This window comes from Syngnathoides biaculeatus, chromosome 1 (assembly GCF_019802595.1).
Source record: "Syngnathoides biaculeatus isolate LvHL_M chromosome 1, ASM1980259v1, whole genome shotgun sequence".
Taxonomy (NCBI): domain Eukaryota; kingdom Metazoa; phylum Chordata; class Actinopteri; order Syngnathiformes; family Syngnathidae; genus Syngnathoides; species Syngnathoides biaculeatus.
Window position 1 is genome coordinate 10,120,861 of NC_084640.1, and position 16,421 is coordinate 10,137,281.

Genomic DNA, 16,421 nt, shown 5'->3' on the forward strand with positions numbered 1-16,421 from the left:
TCTACTTTAAAGAGGACACATCTTTGGCAAATTGACTTTCTATTGCCTCTATAAAAATGACTTGTGGTGGAGCCACTGTACATTCTGAATGAAGTGCTCCCTCCCCGAGCGAATATCGGTAACATGACTGCTCACTGTGGGGGGGGGGGGTGGGGGGGGGGGGGGGGGGGGGCTACAGCTCCCTAAATATTGTTAAATCAAAAATACATGAATTTTTAAAATGTGGTGTTTAATTGACCACAAATGTAACCCCCAAATCGATTTAACTCTGAATCATTTCTCTTTAATGGTTAACTTTTAAGTAAAATACTTACTTCACACAAAGCCTCTGACTTTCTATTTTTTGAGGGAATTTTGAAAAAAAAAAAAAAAGGCAAAATGATGTGCTGCACAAATATTCCAAACTATTTGTTCGATCCTGGACCCGACTGTGTGGAGTTTGCACGTTCTCCCTGTGCCTGCGTGGGTTTTCTCCGGGCACTCCGGTTTCCTCCCACATCCCCAAAAACATGCAACATTAACTGGACACTCTAAATTGCCACTAGGTGTGATTGTGAGTGTGGCTGTTTGTCTCTATGTGCCCTGCGACTGGCTGGCAACCAGTTAAGGGTGCACCCCGCCTCCTGCCCATTGACAGCTGGGATAGGCTCCAGCACTCCCTGGGACACTTGTGAGGATAAGTGGATAAGGAAATGGATGGATATTGTCAGCTGGGTTCTTATTTTTATTCATTCATTCATTCATTCATTTGGTTCTATTCGGCTTATCCATAATGGGATTGTATGTGAGCTGCAATCTTGATTTTCAGACCTGATTTTACTAATTCTCAGCTTCCATTGTGAAACATTGCCCCCCCCCCCCCCCAACCCTCCACCCCTGCAAGAATGCAAGATCATGGGCAGAAAAGCCACCACGTAGAGATGCGAACTGGCCCCACCACGAGCGGACCAATCAGATTGCTCGGATATATCTCTCGTCTGGTTACCCTTGGTGACATATTTGCATGGCATCCAGGGAATGCCATGATATGCTTTGATGTATTAAAATATCTATTAATCGGTTAATCACAACATGAGTCATAAAACAATGGAAATGCTTACCTGCGACTTTGGGAATGTGCAAATATGCAATATTCACGTTTGAGGCTGATGCAATGGCTGCCTCATAGTTTATTAAAATTGGCTTCCAATTTTATCAACAATGTGGTTTTATTTCGGGTTGTTGGCCGAGAGATCCTAGGGAATTGCACCGTCCACTCGCATCTTTTTCCGGTGGAGGGGCAGGAAGGAGAAGACATGACAAGCTATCAGCCCACGCGAGTCAGCACCCTTGCGGTGCCGTGCCGCATTCACGCGGTGGGCGTGGCCAATTGTGGGGTGAGGTACGTTACAAATGGGCGGGGACCTCTTTAAAAAAAAAAAAAAAAAAAACGACTACGTCTACCTTACCCGCATCATTTCACTTTGCTATCAGACTCAACACGCGAGGCTCTATCGAGCAAACTCCTTCAGCTTTTTATTATTGAATATTTTTTTTTCTGTGCTACTTTGTGTCAAGATAACGCGACGAAGCAGCTGTTCCGACATGGCCAAAGGAGAAGGAGCCGAGCAATACTCCAACGCCACCTTATTGACCAAAACTGGCAACTCCGACGGCATTTCGCATGACAGAAAGGTGGGTGCGTTTGTGAGTGAACAACCCCCCCCCCCAAAAAAAAAAAGGGGGGGAGGGTGGGTTCCCGTGGTTTTGTTGGAATTCAACCCGTTTGCTCGGTGTTTAAAAAGGAGGAAAGAAGGGGGGCAGGGTTTCTCGTCCACGCCGCTTTTGGATGAATGAAAGGAGCACGCCGGCTAGTGGGAATTGTCATTTTGGGAAAAAAAAAAAAAAGGGAGTGTCTGATTCTTAGGACCCTTGCTAGCCACCCGGTTCTCATTATGATACTTAAAAAATACATAAAAAAATACTCATTTCCCCGTTCATATTACGTTTAAAATAATAATACATGAATGAAAAATGTAAAGTCCGCACACAGTGGAACCTGGTGATTTTCTTCAAATTGTATCCATTTTATGCTTGAAAAAAAAAAGACTTGGAGTCAGCAAACTATCAATATTTCTAGGTTATGATTACAGTTTTGTGGTTTGCGAGGCCTGTGATTTTAAACTAGTCGTTACACGAGTCATCCCGGAGCTAAATTTAAGGGCTGAAAATGTCACTCTCCCTTCGCCCTCTTTTTAGCTCGCTTGATTGTGGCCTGAGGTGCCCCCGTTCAAATGGACGGTTGTCATTCCAATTTTACTTTATGCGCGAATCTAAGCATAATAGTGCGACAGCAACAGTTTATTATATTACGCCTGTTGTATTAATTCAATCAGTAAGGTAAAGGCTGCGTTCACGTGTTGATTACAATTGTGTATGATTTTGAATTTTCGTCGTCGTTCCGTTATCGGTGACTATTTAAACACATTTGTATTATTCAATTCCAAGCGCGTGTCACTTGCAAAAAGCACAGTATAATCAAATGTGCATTCTATTAGTAAAATTAGCAAGGTCCCCACCCGTTGTTGGTTGGAGTGCCCTTTTCTCCTCTTTTTTTAACAGACCACTGAAGGCGACGTCGCGCTCGAGTATGATGCTAATGTCATATAGATCAACGCCTATCAATAAACGTGTTTAAAAAAAAAAATAATTCTAATTTTGAGAAATACGTCAAGCATACACATTTCGATATCCTATCTGATCTGTTGGCGGGCATCAATGCTCCTAGATTATGTGGCATTGAACTCTTGAACTGGTTTTATCTTGTTTCTATTAATTTAAAAAAAAAATCTCTTGTGGCCTAGACAGGAGATTACTCATTAGGTGATTTGTCTATCACTCAGACTGATTCGGTGTAGTTGTTTTGTCACCTGGAATTACTGGTGTGCTTTTATTGAAAATACAAAAACACCCCCCCGCCCCCCAATTAAAAAAATGATTTGTTATGCTATGTTGTGGTCAAACAGGAAGAACTCTTCTTTTTAAAGGATTACTGCATCTTAAAACATGTGTGACTGGTCACCAATGAGCCAGGGCATCATTTAGGCTGAGCAAAAGACAGCGGTGTTTTGATTGGTCAGCGAGGAGGGTGTGTGGGTCAGTCAGAGAGGCTTTTAATTCCAGTTGGTGCACAGGCCCCATTCGTTTTGCCAAGGTGGCATCGTCAGGCTCGGGCGTGTGACAACACGGGTGTTTCCATTCCCTGCAGTTAAGACACAAAGATCTGCGTTGTCAGCTCACCAAGTAAAACAAGGGCATTATTCTCCACACAGGGTGACAAGCATGTGTCAAAACACCTTTTAAAAAAACTTTGGCAGTCCAAATCATTCTCTCTGTGTGTGTTTTTTTTAATTCTTTTATCTGAAGCGGACTCAAACATGCAGGACTGAAGCTTTCAGAGAGAAAGCCAGAGGAATATGAATGTGTTCATTCCTGTTGCATGGGCGGATCCAGCTATCTGGCAGATTTCTGAAGCAGCTGCAAACGCGATTAAAATAACACTTTCTGTCCAGACTAGCTCTTACAAGCTCTTCGATATGTCGAGCTAACTGTTGCTTTTAAACTTGATGTATTTATTTTGTGTTCCCTTTCCCCAGCCCGAGCAGAGAAACACATTGTCCGTCTGCAACAAGCTCTGCTACGCCGTTGGTGGAGCGCCCTACCAGATCACAGGGTGTGCCTTGGGGTTCTTTTTGCAGCTCTATCTGCTGGACGTAGCGCAGGTTTGTCAAATCCATCGTTTGCACAACACGGAAATCTATATTTCATCACGCGCTTGCCCACATAGGCTACAACTACAGCCAGTCGTGTGTGCTGTTATTCTATCATAGTATGTGGCTGAAGCTAAAATTGCAGCAACAGATGCAATTTTTTTTTTTTTTAACATCGCTATGGCCTGGGTGGTGGCAATGCGCATGGGCGGATATGAAATGAAGAGAACAGACTGTTGGGAGTTAAAAAAAAAATTAAATTTTCATTGAAAGAATATTTTCTTAATCCTTCTCATAAAGCCTTCTCCTTTAAAATATAGATAAGTTATCCATTCCGCCACTGTAAAACAAAAAGGCTGACGTGTTAAACATTAAAAAGTGTGGGTAGCCATTTGTAGTCAGTTGGCCTTAATGAGCCCTGACACTAATCTCGTGGTAAAGGCCAACGTGGCATGTACTGCAGTGCAAAGTCAAAGGCTTCCCAGGGTTCAGTTTTGTGTGCCTACCAAGATTGTTGCAAGGGTCCATTGTGTAGCCTAGTGTGGGGCAGTTGGTACAGTAAAGAGCGGTACATTTTTTTTTTTTTTTTTTTTTTTTATTTTCTTTCGGACTTTGAATGGCACACCAAGGAGAAGGCTGCAAAATGACAGCGTTTGTCCCGACTCCTGCCAACTACTCCTAGACTCTGCTGATGTCTCAATGTTTTAAATCTGCCCTTTGTATGATTGCAATCTTAAATCGCTCAAATCTCGAGGCCCAGACTAAGTATATTTTAATGGGAGTCAAAGGGCACACTCATGTAAAACACAGTTTCCCATCCAATGGGACTTCAATTTCCATTTTCTCTCGGCAGCTGGATCCATTCTACGCCTCAATCATCTTGTTTGTGGGCAGAGCATGGGATGCAATAACGGACCCCACCGTGGGTTTCCTGGTCTCGAGGAGTCCTTGGACACGGATTGGACGCATGATGCCCTGGTAGGTGTCCTTCTCTGGAATTAGTCAGCTTCACTTAAAAAAAGATGTTTTTTTTTTTTTTTTTTTAAACTCATTTATTTTCTCATTACACACATACACACACACACACACACATATACACACACACACACGTAGTGCGTCCCAGTCATCTCCCGACAGAGGTTACCACAGGTCACAGACATGCTGCCACGCCAGTTCCTCAATGCCACCACAACTGCCGTTGGCATCTTGGCTATGAAAACATCTTCCCGGTTGCAACGCAAAGAATTGTATCATGGGAAAGCGCCGAAGCTTGCAGGTGTTGCGCGTTCGCGTTTCCCACCGCGTGGCCTTCAGATGGATGTGGGTCAACATAACACCTGTCTGATACTTCGCAAATGCATTCTCATACACTCCCCGAAAGCAACAAGTTTTTTTTTTTTTTGGGGGGGGGGTTGCTCCCAGTTTCTCTGAAGTCCCATCATGAATAGACCGTTCAGCATTCAGATTTTTCTCATCTAGTCTTAAGTCAATGGGAGTGGCTGTGACGTGCCCCCCCCCACTCCTTTCCCACAAAGGTAGCCACAACCTCTTCCTTTTTTTCAACTTTGCCATCCAACCCCGCCATCGCCAAAATTGCCCCTCAATGTTCACTGAGGATGCCTGGAAAAAATATCTTGATTCATGTTCTGCGGGTGTCTGCCCAAAAACCACAAATAAACACATGCAATTTTTATTTAAATTTGGGTGTAATTTAATCTTTTTTAATAGCGTTTATTTTCCTTTTTAAGCACAGTGTTAATGCTTCTTTTCGAGGAATGCGAACCAACAATTATGTAACGAACTGTATTTAATTATTGATCATGATGGTTGTACTTGGAGAGTTTTCGATTTAGGTTGCCCCGCGACCCTTGTGAGGTTAGGCGGCTCAGAAAATTAATGAATTGATGATTTAGGTGGAACTTGGAATAAAAAGTTTCATAACTATAGACCTAGGCCAAAATATTACATTTGTGGTATTTTTGTCTTTAAATGTGCAAGATATTTGGCAATGGAAGCCAGTCACATAATGCTGCAGGATATTTGCATTATGCAGCATTTATTTTATATTTCTGTTTTCACTAAGTCTGTCTCGATGTGCCCTGTGATTGGCTGGCAAACGGTTGAGGGTGTACCCCGCCTCCTGCCCGTTGACAGCTGGTATGGGCACTCCCTTGACCCTCGTGAGAATAAGCGGCTCAGAAAATAAATGGATGGATGTTTTCACTGCCCAATGTGGACGCTTGTGATTTTTTTTTTTTTTTTTTTTTTTTTCTTCTTCCTCCTGTGCCATTTCGGCATCTGGACATGCATGACATTCATGTGTCCAGTTTGTGTAAATACAGTTGAGTTATCTGGGTTATGTGCCATTTGAAATTAACATGGAAAAATTATTTGTCCATCAACTTCTTTTGTCTTTATCTTTTGTCGTATACTGTAAGTCCAGAAAAAGTGTTTCCTCTCGATACAATCATATTGGGTTTTTCCCCGTTTCGGAAAAAGTTTGCCTCATGATGCCATTTTCGTGATTCTGGCATTTTGTTAAGAAAACTGGGTCATTCTGGTGTTTTCCCATGAAGGATGTGGTGGAGGAAGTACCGGCATGCTCGGAATCATACAGGCCACGTCACTTGAAGACATGCTCAGAGTCAGCCGCTCCGTATTCCTTCCTATTGTGGAGAAGGGGGGGGGGGGTAGTCTGGTGAGCTCAGCCTGTGATTGGTCCAACCCACAACACACCATCAGTTTGAGCCAATGAGAGCGCAGCTGTCGAAGCCTTGGATGTCCCCCCCCCCTTCTCAGTCACGTCAGAAGGTTACTCGAGTTCAAGTTACTTATCACTGCATAATTTTGTAGCATTGCCGACTCCAAAAATGTGTGATCATATTTTAGAATATGAGGCTGTATTAGTAGCAGAGGGGATAATGAGTGTTTTATGAGTACATATATTTACTTGATTAAAACACACGTTTAATTTCACACTGCTTGTGGTCATGATGATAATTTACTGTACTTCCGAGTTATACTGTCATCCAAGGCCCTTTCACAACAGGCCATGTGTGGCCCAAACAAGGAAACGTATCATTTGATCGTCCCTCATGTGGCGCTGAGGGTCAGCTGCTTTGACCCGCTGCCCACTTTTATCGCACTCCCTCATGAGTACAGTTAATCAGATTATACGCTCGAGAGCGAAGAAGCTCCCTACAGTGTTAACGCCCCTTGCCACCCCTTTACTGAATGCTGTATGCATTTATTGAATCCCACCAGAATAGCTTGAATTTGAATTTGGAGTATGTTCAGAACATTCTGTGTTTGAATCTCATCTTGGGTGAATTATTATTAGTATTTTAGTTATTTATTTATTTTTTTGGGGATGAAACCGATATATGCAGGCTATTACATGACCAAACCTGGAAAACAGCTTAGCGACGTCCTGTGCATTCGGCGCCAATGATCATAGCTACAGGTTGATGTCGTTATAGTTTGAAGCCGAACTTGCCAAAAATTCATTTTTTGGTCATTGTAGGCCTCCCGCTAAAAGGCAGCCAGTTACTCACTAGGTGTGTCATCCAATTAGAAGTACAGGTCGTCACTATTGTTAGTTAATGACTGTTCTTCACACAGGGGCGGGAAATAGGCGATGAGCCTGTTTGAACTTTTCCTGAACCGAAACGCCAGCATGAATCTACCCAACCATCTCAAGTCTTCATGAATTCCTTGCGCTGTCTCAAATATGATTTGAGGACGATTAGCCGTAATTAGACTGATGTGATCGTGTTTCAAATTTTCTCCACAATGGTCCTTTTTTTTGCTGACATAAATTGCAATACAGGTATTTAAGCAATGTTAAATATTATTCTACTGGTGCGTTAGTAGTGTAACGATAAATACAGATCCGTGTAACCCTCCCAACAGTCATTGTATTGTGAAATACAAACAAATACTGTTTCTTTATAGTAACAGACAAAAGGTTAATGGCTGTTGAGCACCTATTGTCGATAAAGATGACTCGCATGATTAAAAATAAACCCCCGTGACGCAGCGTTTCCAGGACGTGTCAAGGATGTCCTGGTTCATAGCAGACCATTAAGAGGTGTGTTTTCCATTAATGGCGCGCACGACTGGGGAATGTGGCTCTGAGCATATACGGGAGAAGAACGCTTTGCAGAAAATTGGCTAAACAATTCCACTTCCACGGTGCTGTTTTTCAAGTTGCACGTCCCCCTCTTTAAAATCCCCTCAGGCCGTAGACACGCTCCAGGGTTAATATGTGGTGATTCACTCTTCTCAAAACTGATTGAGTACTACTTACAAGTATGTTAATATCAATCAATTATCAAATTCCCTCTTGTGTGCGCACAATGATGTCAGGATGGCACTGCCTCACTAAGCACTTGGCAGCGCTTGAATGGAAGGTGCTGTGCGTGTTTTATCCAATGAGCCCCCTTGTCCTCTCTAAGGCTTGCTTGTTTGTTGTGTAGCACATGTGTCAAACATGGAGAGAGTCACGTTTTCATCCAGCGTGTCTAATTTACCCCCCCACCCCCTTCTCCCTCTGTGCAGGATTGTGATCTCAACTCCTCTGGCTGTGCTCTCCTACTTCCTAATATGGTACGTGCCCCCCTTTGAGGACGGCAAAGTCATCTGGTACCTTTTCTTCTACTGTCTCTTCCAGAGCCTTCAAACTGTGAGTCTGAGACACAGATACACACCTCTAAATAAATTTGCTTATCTGTTTGGATAGAAACATATTTATCAAATTGTGGCCCAAGGACCAGTTATAGCGCAGAGCATTTATTTTTCTAACTGATGATGATGATGAGTATTGGCTCGCTGTATATTCAAATAATGAAAATTAAACATGGCCAGCATGGGAAGGTTACGTTTTTACATGTGTAAACAATAACAATGTGACAAGAATTCATTCACACTTAAAAATATATTTTAAAAAGTGCAATTGACAAGTTCTTTCTTTTGTACAGAAAATGTACAAATGTTGACTATTACAAAATGGTTTTTTTTTCAATGACAAAAAAACGTACTATACTACTAAATGTACAGTATTTTGGAAATGTTACAAGATAACACACTGCATATATATTATATACAATTTTAGTACTACAAAAATTGGTAAAAATCACATCATTTATTTAATAAGTGGGTGATCCTTTACATATGTATGGGACTTAAAAAAAAAAAAATCCTCGATACTACATCACCTATACTTAAATATTAACACGAGTTGTGATGGCAGGGTGTATGATAAACGGAAAGTTTCTCAGGCCGCATCGCCAGCTTGTGTTTTGAACACAATTTGTCTAAAATAAACCATTTCGAAAAATAGACATGGATGATTTTCATCACAAATTCAAGGCATCGGCCGCGTCATCATTTATCAATTCTCGGAATCTACTCGGTCTAACATCTCTATGATTGCAAAGTAGTTCTTTGCAAAAGACAGGAAACGGCGCTTAGAAGAACATTAGGCCTTCTCTGACGTGTAACAGATTAAGAAGACCGCCGAATGGTTTCATCTAAATCTACGTGACCGAGGAGTAAAAGTGCCTGATATCCTGTCCCGTGTCTATTTCAGTGTTTCCATGTGCCGTATTCTGCCCTCACCATGTTCATCAGCTCAGAGCAGAAAGAAAGAGACTCTGCTACTGCTTACAGTGAGTAACATTGTTTTGATAATAGGTTTCCTAAGGGTGGAAGAACATTTCCTAATAAATGTCACCCCCAAATCAGGGATGACGGTCGAGGTTCTGGGCACTGTTCTGGGTACCGCCATCCAGGGGCAGATAGTGGGCATGGCTAACGCGCCCTGCATCCCAGGACCGGATGCGATTTTGGCGGACATGAGCAGCAACTCCTCTGACCTCAACGGAACAGACCACGTCATCTCCCTGGAACACACGGTAACCCACTGTTACCATTTAAACTTCAGGAAACACCGTTTGGAATGTTTTCGCTCATTCGCTCTTCCTCTACAGAGAGCCGCCTACATGATCGCCTCTGGTGTTATCTGCTTAATCTACGTCCTCTGCGCCATTGTTCTGTTTTTTGGCGTGAGAGAGCAAAAAGGTAAGGGGCGTCATAAACCAAAGAGAATGTCTTAACAACACCACCATGACGACAGGAAAAATAGCAAACTCTCCCAAACCTAATTTACAAGTTTTTGGCACGTTGGCGCTTTGTTGATATTTTTGTTACTTCGTGTTACAAGCCAAAATAAGAGTTAGATGTGAGCTTCTGATGCATCAGCGCTTGATCTAAGAAGGTGGGACAGGGACAAAAGTCACTGCATGATTTTTAATTTCATATCGTCCAGTTATATTATGTAGTGGGCATTACGTCACATCTCACTCCCCATTATTACAATCCAAAACTAATAGCTTAAGTAACACATTTTCAAACCGGTGTGAGTTATATTGGGGATCCAAGTAGGTATGTACATGCAAAATCCTTTAATATATATAAAGCCTGTACACATAATATTGTACTTGTGAACAGTGTAAAGCCCAGTTATGCTTTTTTTTTTTTTTTTTTTTTTTTTTACATGACCACACTGCATATTACATAAAGTCAGGCTTTAAATCTCAAACTCAACTTTGGGGCAGGCTACATTGTGGTTACAGTTTCCCTCGGAGGGCCATTGTGACTGTGAAACCATAAAAATCTTTAATCGCCTCATATTTACAAACAAAATTTATGAACTAAAGTAATTCCTGGCCAACAGAGCACACCTGGTTATAATCCTCACCCAGTACATTTGTAAAGGGAAATACCATTTGATACATACATACGCTACAGCTATGTAAAAGCCGGAAGTGCCCACATTGAAACGCAAAATATGTACAAAGAAAGACGGTATACAAAAAGTTTACCTCTAACGCTAGCACTGCGCTAACAGGGCCGGTTAAAAATAAATAAATAAATAAATGCCGATTTTAAAAATCACTGAGACATGGCAGTAACACGTTAGCTCAGCGCAAACAGGGCCGGATCGGTAAAAGTCACTTCCTCGGCACATGTATTCCACCAGTCTCACTCTAACCTTTTCTGCTTGAGTGCCCCTTTGCGGCTGTTAGGAAAAAATGCACAAATTAACCGCATCACCGCAGGGTTGAAAGCGAGTGGGGGGGGGGGGGAGTCACTGTTTATAGGTCGGAAATTACAGTACTTTTGGAATCAATCAAGGGTAATGGGTTTTTCAGCCATTGTTCATGTTTGATAACACAGAAACGCTTATATTGTTATCATTAATGATTTATGACAATTTGAAATTTTACACATTGACACACGATTTGCCTTTGCAGACCACATAAAATCGAGTGGCGGACCATATTTGGCCCCCATGCCTGGAGTTTTAGGCCTGTGGTTTAAATAAATCAGGTGTCTCATGAGCAGTGATGAGACTCATGTTATTATTATTCGCCGCCGACAGAATCCAGCCGGCCCAAGTCGGAGCCCTTGTCGTTCTTCCAGGGCATCAAGCTGGTGATGGGACACGGGCCCTATGCCAAACTGGTCATGGTCTTCCTCTTTACCTCGTTGGCATTCATGGTACGCGTACAGTATATTGTGCATAAACAGAAAATACATAGTTTAGGCTGTTTATTTGTTTGTTTGTTTTTTTTTAAGCAAATGTAAAATGGTCTCTTGAGGAATTTTCTGCTTGTTTCCACTCATGAAACAACATGACATGGAAAATAACCTCTAGCGTTGGCAGGCTATGTTTTTCTTTTTTTTTCCAAGATGCTACTCCCCTTTATTTTTTACTTTTTTTTTTTTTTAAACTATATCTTTATTCTCTAGCTCCTTGAGGGGAACTTCGCTCTGTTCTGCAGCTACACCTTGGGCTTCCGAAATGACTTCCAGAATATTCTGCTGGTGATCATGGTGAGTCGGAGCGCGCACACATGGACACGCACGCACTGTCGCGCACGCTCGCGTCACATGACGGCGGGTGTCATTTCAGGTAGGCTGTCTGTTGCCATAACAATATCAAGTAGACTTCTTTCTAAAGGTCTCACCCATAAATTTGTGTGCAGCCACAAAGCTGGTCTGTCCTCCATCAGAGCGCCACAGTCCTCCCTCTGTCTTTTACCATATTGTGTGAACTGGGCCTGAATGCCATCTTTTTCCCACAGCTGGACAAGAAGCCAATGCAGCCTTTGGTTCCCCTCCAAAAAAAACAGTCAATCTGCACAAATCGGTCATCGCCCACTTTTTAATTAAATCGTATGAATCCACTGTAGAAGGCAGACCAGGCTGAAGAGGGTGGGGTGGGGGGGATTTGGGGGAACAGGTTTACAGGGTTGAGCAGATTACGCCATTTGATCCTTTACTTCATGGTGAGGATTACGGAGCTGACGAGGAATTTATTTAGCGAGATGACTTTATTCACTAATCATGCGGGCTGCGATAAACTGGGCTCATGGAGGGCAGTTCTTCCAAAGACGTTCCTCCTGGGTTGAAACAAACATGTAAGAGTGTTTTTATAAGATTTTTATGATTGTTACACCAGGGGTCAGTCAGTCGAACGATGCGGCCCCTGTGGAATTCCCCCAATAGTCGCACACCCACAGAAGTTGAAAAACTTTGAATGCATCCATTGTCGTGTCAGTGTTACGTAATGTCACACAGCCTCATAGCGTGTAGTTTCTACTGTATTGCACTCAGAGCTTTTCACAGGCGTTGATGGAGAAAACGGATTAGATAACCCGTGTCCGTCTTCCTCTTTCACAGCTCTCCGCCACTCTCACCATTCCCTTCTGGCAGTGGTTCCTCACCAAATTTGGGAAGAAGACTGCAGTCTACGTCGGCACTTTGGTAAGACGAAACCCAAAAGAACAGGAAGGATGGCTTCGGTATCATAAGCAGGCTTCTGAAGTGATGATAAAAAAAAAGTCGCCAGAGGTTTTTATTCAGTCAATATTGGCAGGTATAAGAAAAAAAAATGTGTGTTTCTCCTCCCTCCAGTCTGTGGTTCCCTTCATGATCCTGGTAGTGTGCGTAAAGAGCAACCTAATCGTCACCTACGTCGTCTCCTTCGCTGCCGGGGTCAGCGTGGCCGCCGCCTTCCTCCTGCCTTGGTAGGACCTCCCCGCCCTCACCCGACACCCTCCGGTCGCCGACGCACGTCTGACTCACAACGCTGTTGTTTTCTTTTTTTTTTTTTTTTTTTTTTTTTTTTTTTTTGCCCTTTAGGTCTATGTTGCCCGACGTTGTCGACGACTTCCAGGTGCAAAACCCCGAAGCCAATGGTCACGAGGCGCTCTTCTACTCCTTTTACGTCTTCTTCACCAAGTTTGCGTCCGGAGTCTCCCTGGGAATCTCCACCCTCAGTTTAGAGTAAGCACTCCTACAGCGACGCTATTCAGACTGATTTCAGGGGTCCTCAGTTTATGGTGTCGAATAAACCAATTCAGTAAGAATATGTAATCGTGTCACAATAAATATAATGGGAGCATATTAAATAACAGGATACAGTAGGTTCCCCTGACATTATTTCCCATAGCAAATGTTTCAAACTCATTTGTGCTTGACTTCGCAGATTCCACCTCATTATTTCTGTCATTTTTTCGCTCCTTTTCATCAGGAGCATAGTGCTGAATGACATTAATCTAAATACCACCAATCCCACATCAAAGCAGATTTATATTCTTTTACTTTAATGTGATTCCAGTACAATAGTCTGCCATCCTTTTATCACAAGACCTCATCATAACTTTTTCCTTTTTTTTTCCCCCCTGCTTGCATCCAGTTTTGCCGGCTACATCTCTCGAGGTTGCTCCCAACCGGCGGAAGTGGACATCACGCTGAAGGTGCTGGTCTCCGCCGCTCCCATACTCCTCATCATGATCGGCCTCGCCATCCTGTACACGTACCCCATCAATGAGGACAGGAGGCAAGGCAACCGGAAACTGCTCCAGGAGCAAAGGTGATCCTTGAGTCCGAGTTTCTTGTGTCTTAAAGGCTTAATTATTTAAAATATTTCTCCAGTTCTCTTGAGTGCTTCAAGCTCTCTTGAACATTTTTCAACTTTTATCCTGGTTCAAAAAAAAAAAAAAAGACCGGTATGACGACCATTTTCCTTGATTTAACCTAAAATACATTTTAGTAGATGGGTCAAATTTGGGCGGAACAGTGGATCAGCTGGAAAGCGTTGGCCTCACAGTTCTGAGGTCCTGGGTTCAATCCTGGACCCGCCTGAGTGGAGTTTGCATGTTCTCCCCGTGCCTTGCGTCGGTCTTCTCCGGGCATTCCGGTTTCGTCCTACATCCCAAAAACATGCAACATTAATTGGACACACTAAATTGCCCCTCGGTGTGACTGTTTGTCTCTATGTGCCTTGCAATTTGCTGGCAACCAGTTCAGGGTGTACCCCGCCTCCTGCCCGTTGACAATTGGGATAGGCTCCAGCAATCCCTCAACCCTCGTGAGGATAAGTAGATCAGAGGATGGATGGATGGATGGATGGATGGATGGATGGATGGATGGATGGATGGGTAGGTCAAATTTGACCCGCAACAGAGTGTATACACACACACACACACACACACACACACCACACACACACACACTGTATCACACTTGTGCAAATGAATGATATTTTAAGATTTTTATTTCACATTTCACATGGATATGTTTTATTGTTTTCAAAACAAGTGGAATTTGACACGAAAATAAGGTGTAAAAACAGACTAATTGTATTTTCTTTTCTCCTCGCAGGGATGAGGCAGATTCCGAAACGGACTCGACAGAACTTTCCAACATGATCTAATATGTTTTTTTTTTTTTCTTTTACCGCCGACCAATCAAGACGAGCACCTGGCATTTTGCACTGGGTGGGACCAAGTGAAGTTGGCCCGTCTTATCTTAGACACTGCCTAGTCCAGGAAATGCTCTTTCTTGCTGCTGCTACTGCTGCTATTTCCCTTCAAGGGGCTAAAAATCATGCCACGCCAAACTGATACTTACAAGCTGCGTTGCTCAGTCTGGTCTCTTTTTGTACTGGCAATTTTTTTTTTTTTTTTTTTCCCAGAAAAATACATTTTTGCATTTTTTTCCTTTTAAATCCAGTAACTTTGAGCACTGCAGTACCAACCTAAACTTGAAACAGCATTCGTGCCTTAGCTCAGTTCAGTAGCAAAGGGAAAAAAAAAATAAGTAGGAGACAAACTGACACTTCATTTCATGGTCCATGTTCTTGAGGCAGTGGCCAAAGTATACAATTTTATTTTATTTATTTTTTTTGTTGTTTTGTTCTGACAGCCTGATTGTTCTCATCTGAATCTGCAGGTAAACTACACCTTTCAAGGGCTGGGGTTTTTTTTTTTCCCCCCTTTTTTTTTTTTTTTTTTTTTTTGTTTTTTTTTTTTTGGTTCTGTGCAAGTAAAACCACTATGACACATCTGCTACTATTCTTTATAGAACAGCTACCGAAGAATAGGAAAAACATCTTCTCCCTCACTCACCCCCCCCCTCCCCCCGACTGAATGCGAAGCTAAAAGGTGACAACAGTCAGTTCCTGAATATGTGATCGTGTTATTTATTTATTACTTTTGGATTTTTTTTTTTTTTTTTTTTTTTTTTTGCAGTTTGGACAATAGACGCGTCTTGCAGTATTTAAAACCTATTTAATGGTGGAGTTGATATAAAGTAAATCAATGTTCTCGTGTTATTTTTTTAAATACGTGTCACCATCGCTTCTGTCTGTACACATTAAAGATAGGATGCACGTAATTGTGGGGAAACAAAATGGGATGATGGAAAAGTGATTCTCTGTATATATGCGTCTGTATTGTACGATTAACTGTTTTGTAAATTTCTTGATTCATATCCACCGATATGGAATTCTGTACATACAGTGTTCTATGTTATACATACACTACATCTACAATATGCCCCTGAAACTGGGTTAGTATTGTGAAGTTTTTGAATTACCTTTAAAAAAAAAAAGAAAAAAAATTATAAATTCTTGCATCAATTGTGGTGGATGCTGTACATTATTTTCTTTTGTCGTAACTAACATTGCACATTCTGTAAATATTGATTTTTGTTTGTGGATTTGCAGCTGAACTTATTTCCCTGCGCATGACATTTGCTTGAGCCTGTGAGGGACATAAACACCTTGTGAACATGCCTCACATGTCGATATGTAAATAGTTTTGTGTAGATTTGTAAAATACCTTTTTGATATCTGAGGCTGCAAGTGATTTGATGTACTCTACTTAAGTTTATTCAAGCACAAAATAAATGAGATTGAAAACAATAAATAGTGCTGGAAAAGTGAACTGTGTGGTTGTCTATCACTTGACTGGAGAATGTGTACATTTATTTAAAAAAGTGTACTACATACCCACCAAATGTGTAAAGTTAAAGTTTTAATTTCAAAACTCTAAAATTCAGTTGAATTGAACGCTGATTCTGTTCGAGGTAATTACAGTATTTGCGACTCATTACTGACATCTAGCGTATATTTATTGCAACAACGTTTTATCTAAACCACATGTGAAACTTGCAATAGTTGTAGTTTAGTTAACACAAAATACATTGTTTCATCATTCTTTCATTTCTGTATTAAAAGACTTGTACATATAGTATTTTTAATTGTAATTTTACAGTTCTCTAATCAAGAGGTGGCGCTGTTATAAATATGGGAAGAAG

The 16,421-nt window shown here is 41.9% G+C and overlaps 1 protein-coding gene across 1 annotated transcript; it reads left to right on the plus strand.

Annotated features, from left to right (window-relative positions):
- The first annotated feature begins 1,438 nt into the window (after positions 1 to 1,438).
- On the plus strand, positions 1,439 to 16,048 carry mfsd2ab (MFSD2 lysolipid transporter A, lysophospholipid b). Its single transcript, XM_061815123.1, has 14 exons — positions 1,439 to 1,674; positions 3,636 to 3,761; positions 4,603 to 4,727; positions 8,310 to 8,433; positions 9,340 to 9,418; positions 9,495 to 9,664; positions 9,740 to 9,830; positions 11,194 to 11,312; positions 11,565 to 11,648; positions 12,498 to 12,581; positions 12,732 to 12,844; positions 12,960 to 13,103; positions 13,516 to 13,692; positions 14,484 to 16,048. Exons 1-14 carry the CDS (start codon positions 1,585 to 1,587, stop codon positions 14,533 to 14,535), a joined length of 1,578 nt encoding a protein of 525 aa, XP_061671107.1. The 5' UTR covers positions 1,439 to 1,584; the 3' UTR covers positions 14,536 to 16,048.
- The last annotated feature ends 373 nt before the right edge of the window (positions 16,049 to 16,421 follow it).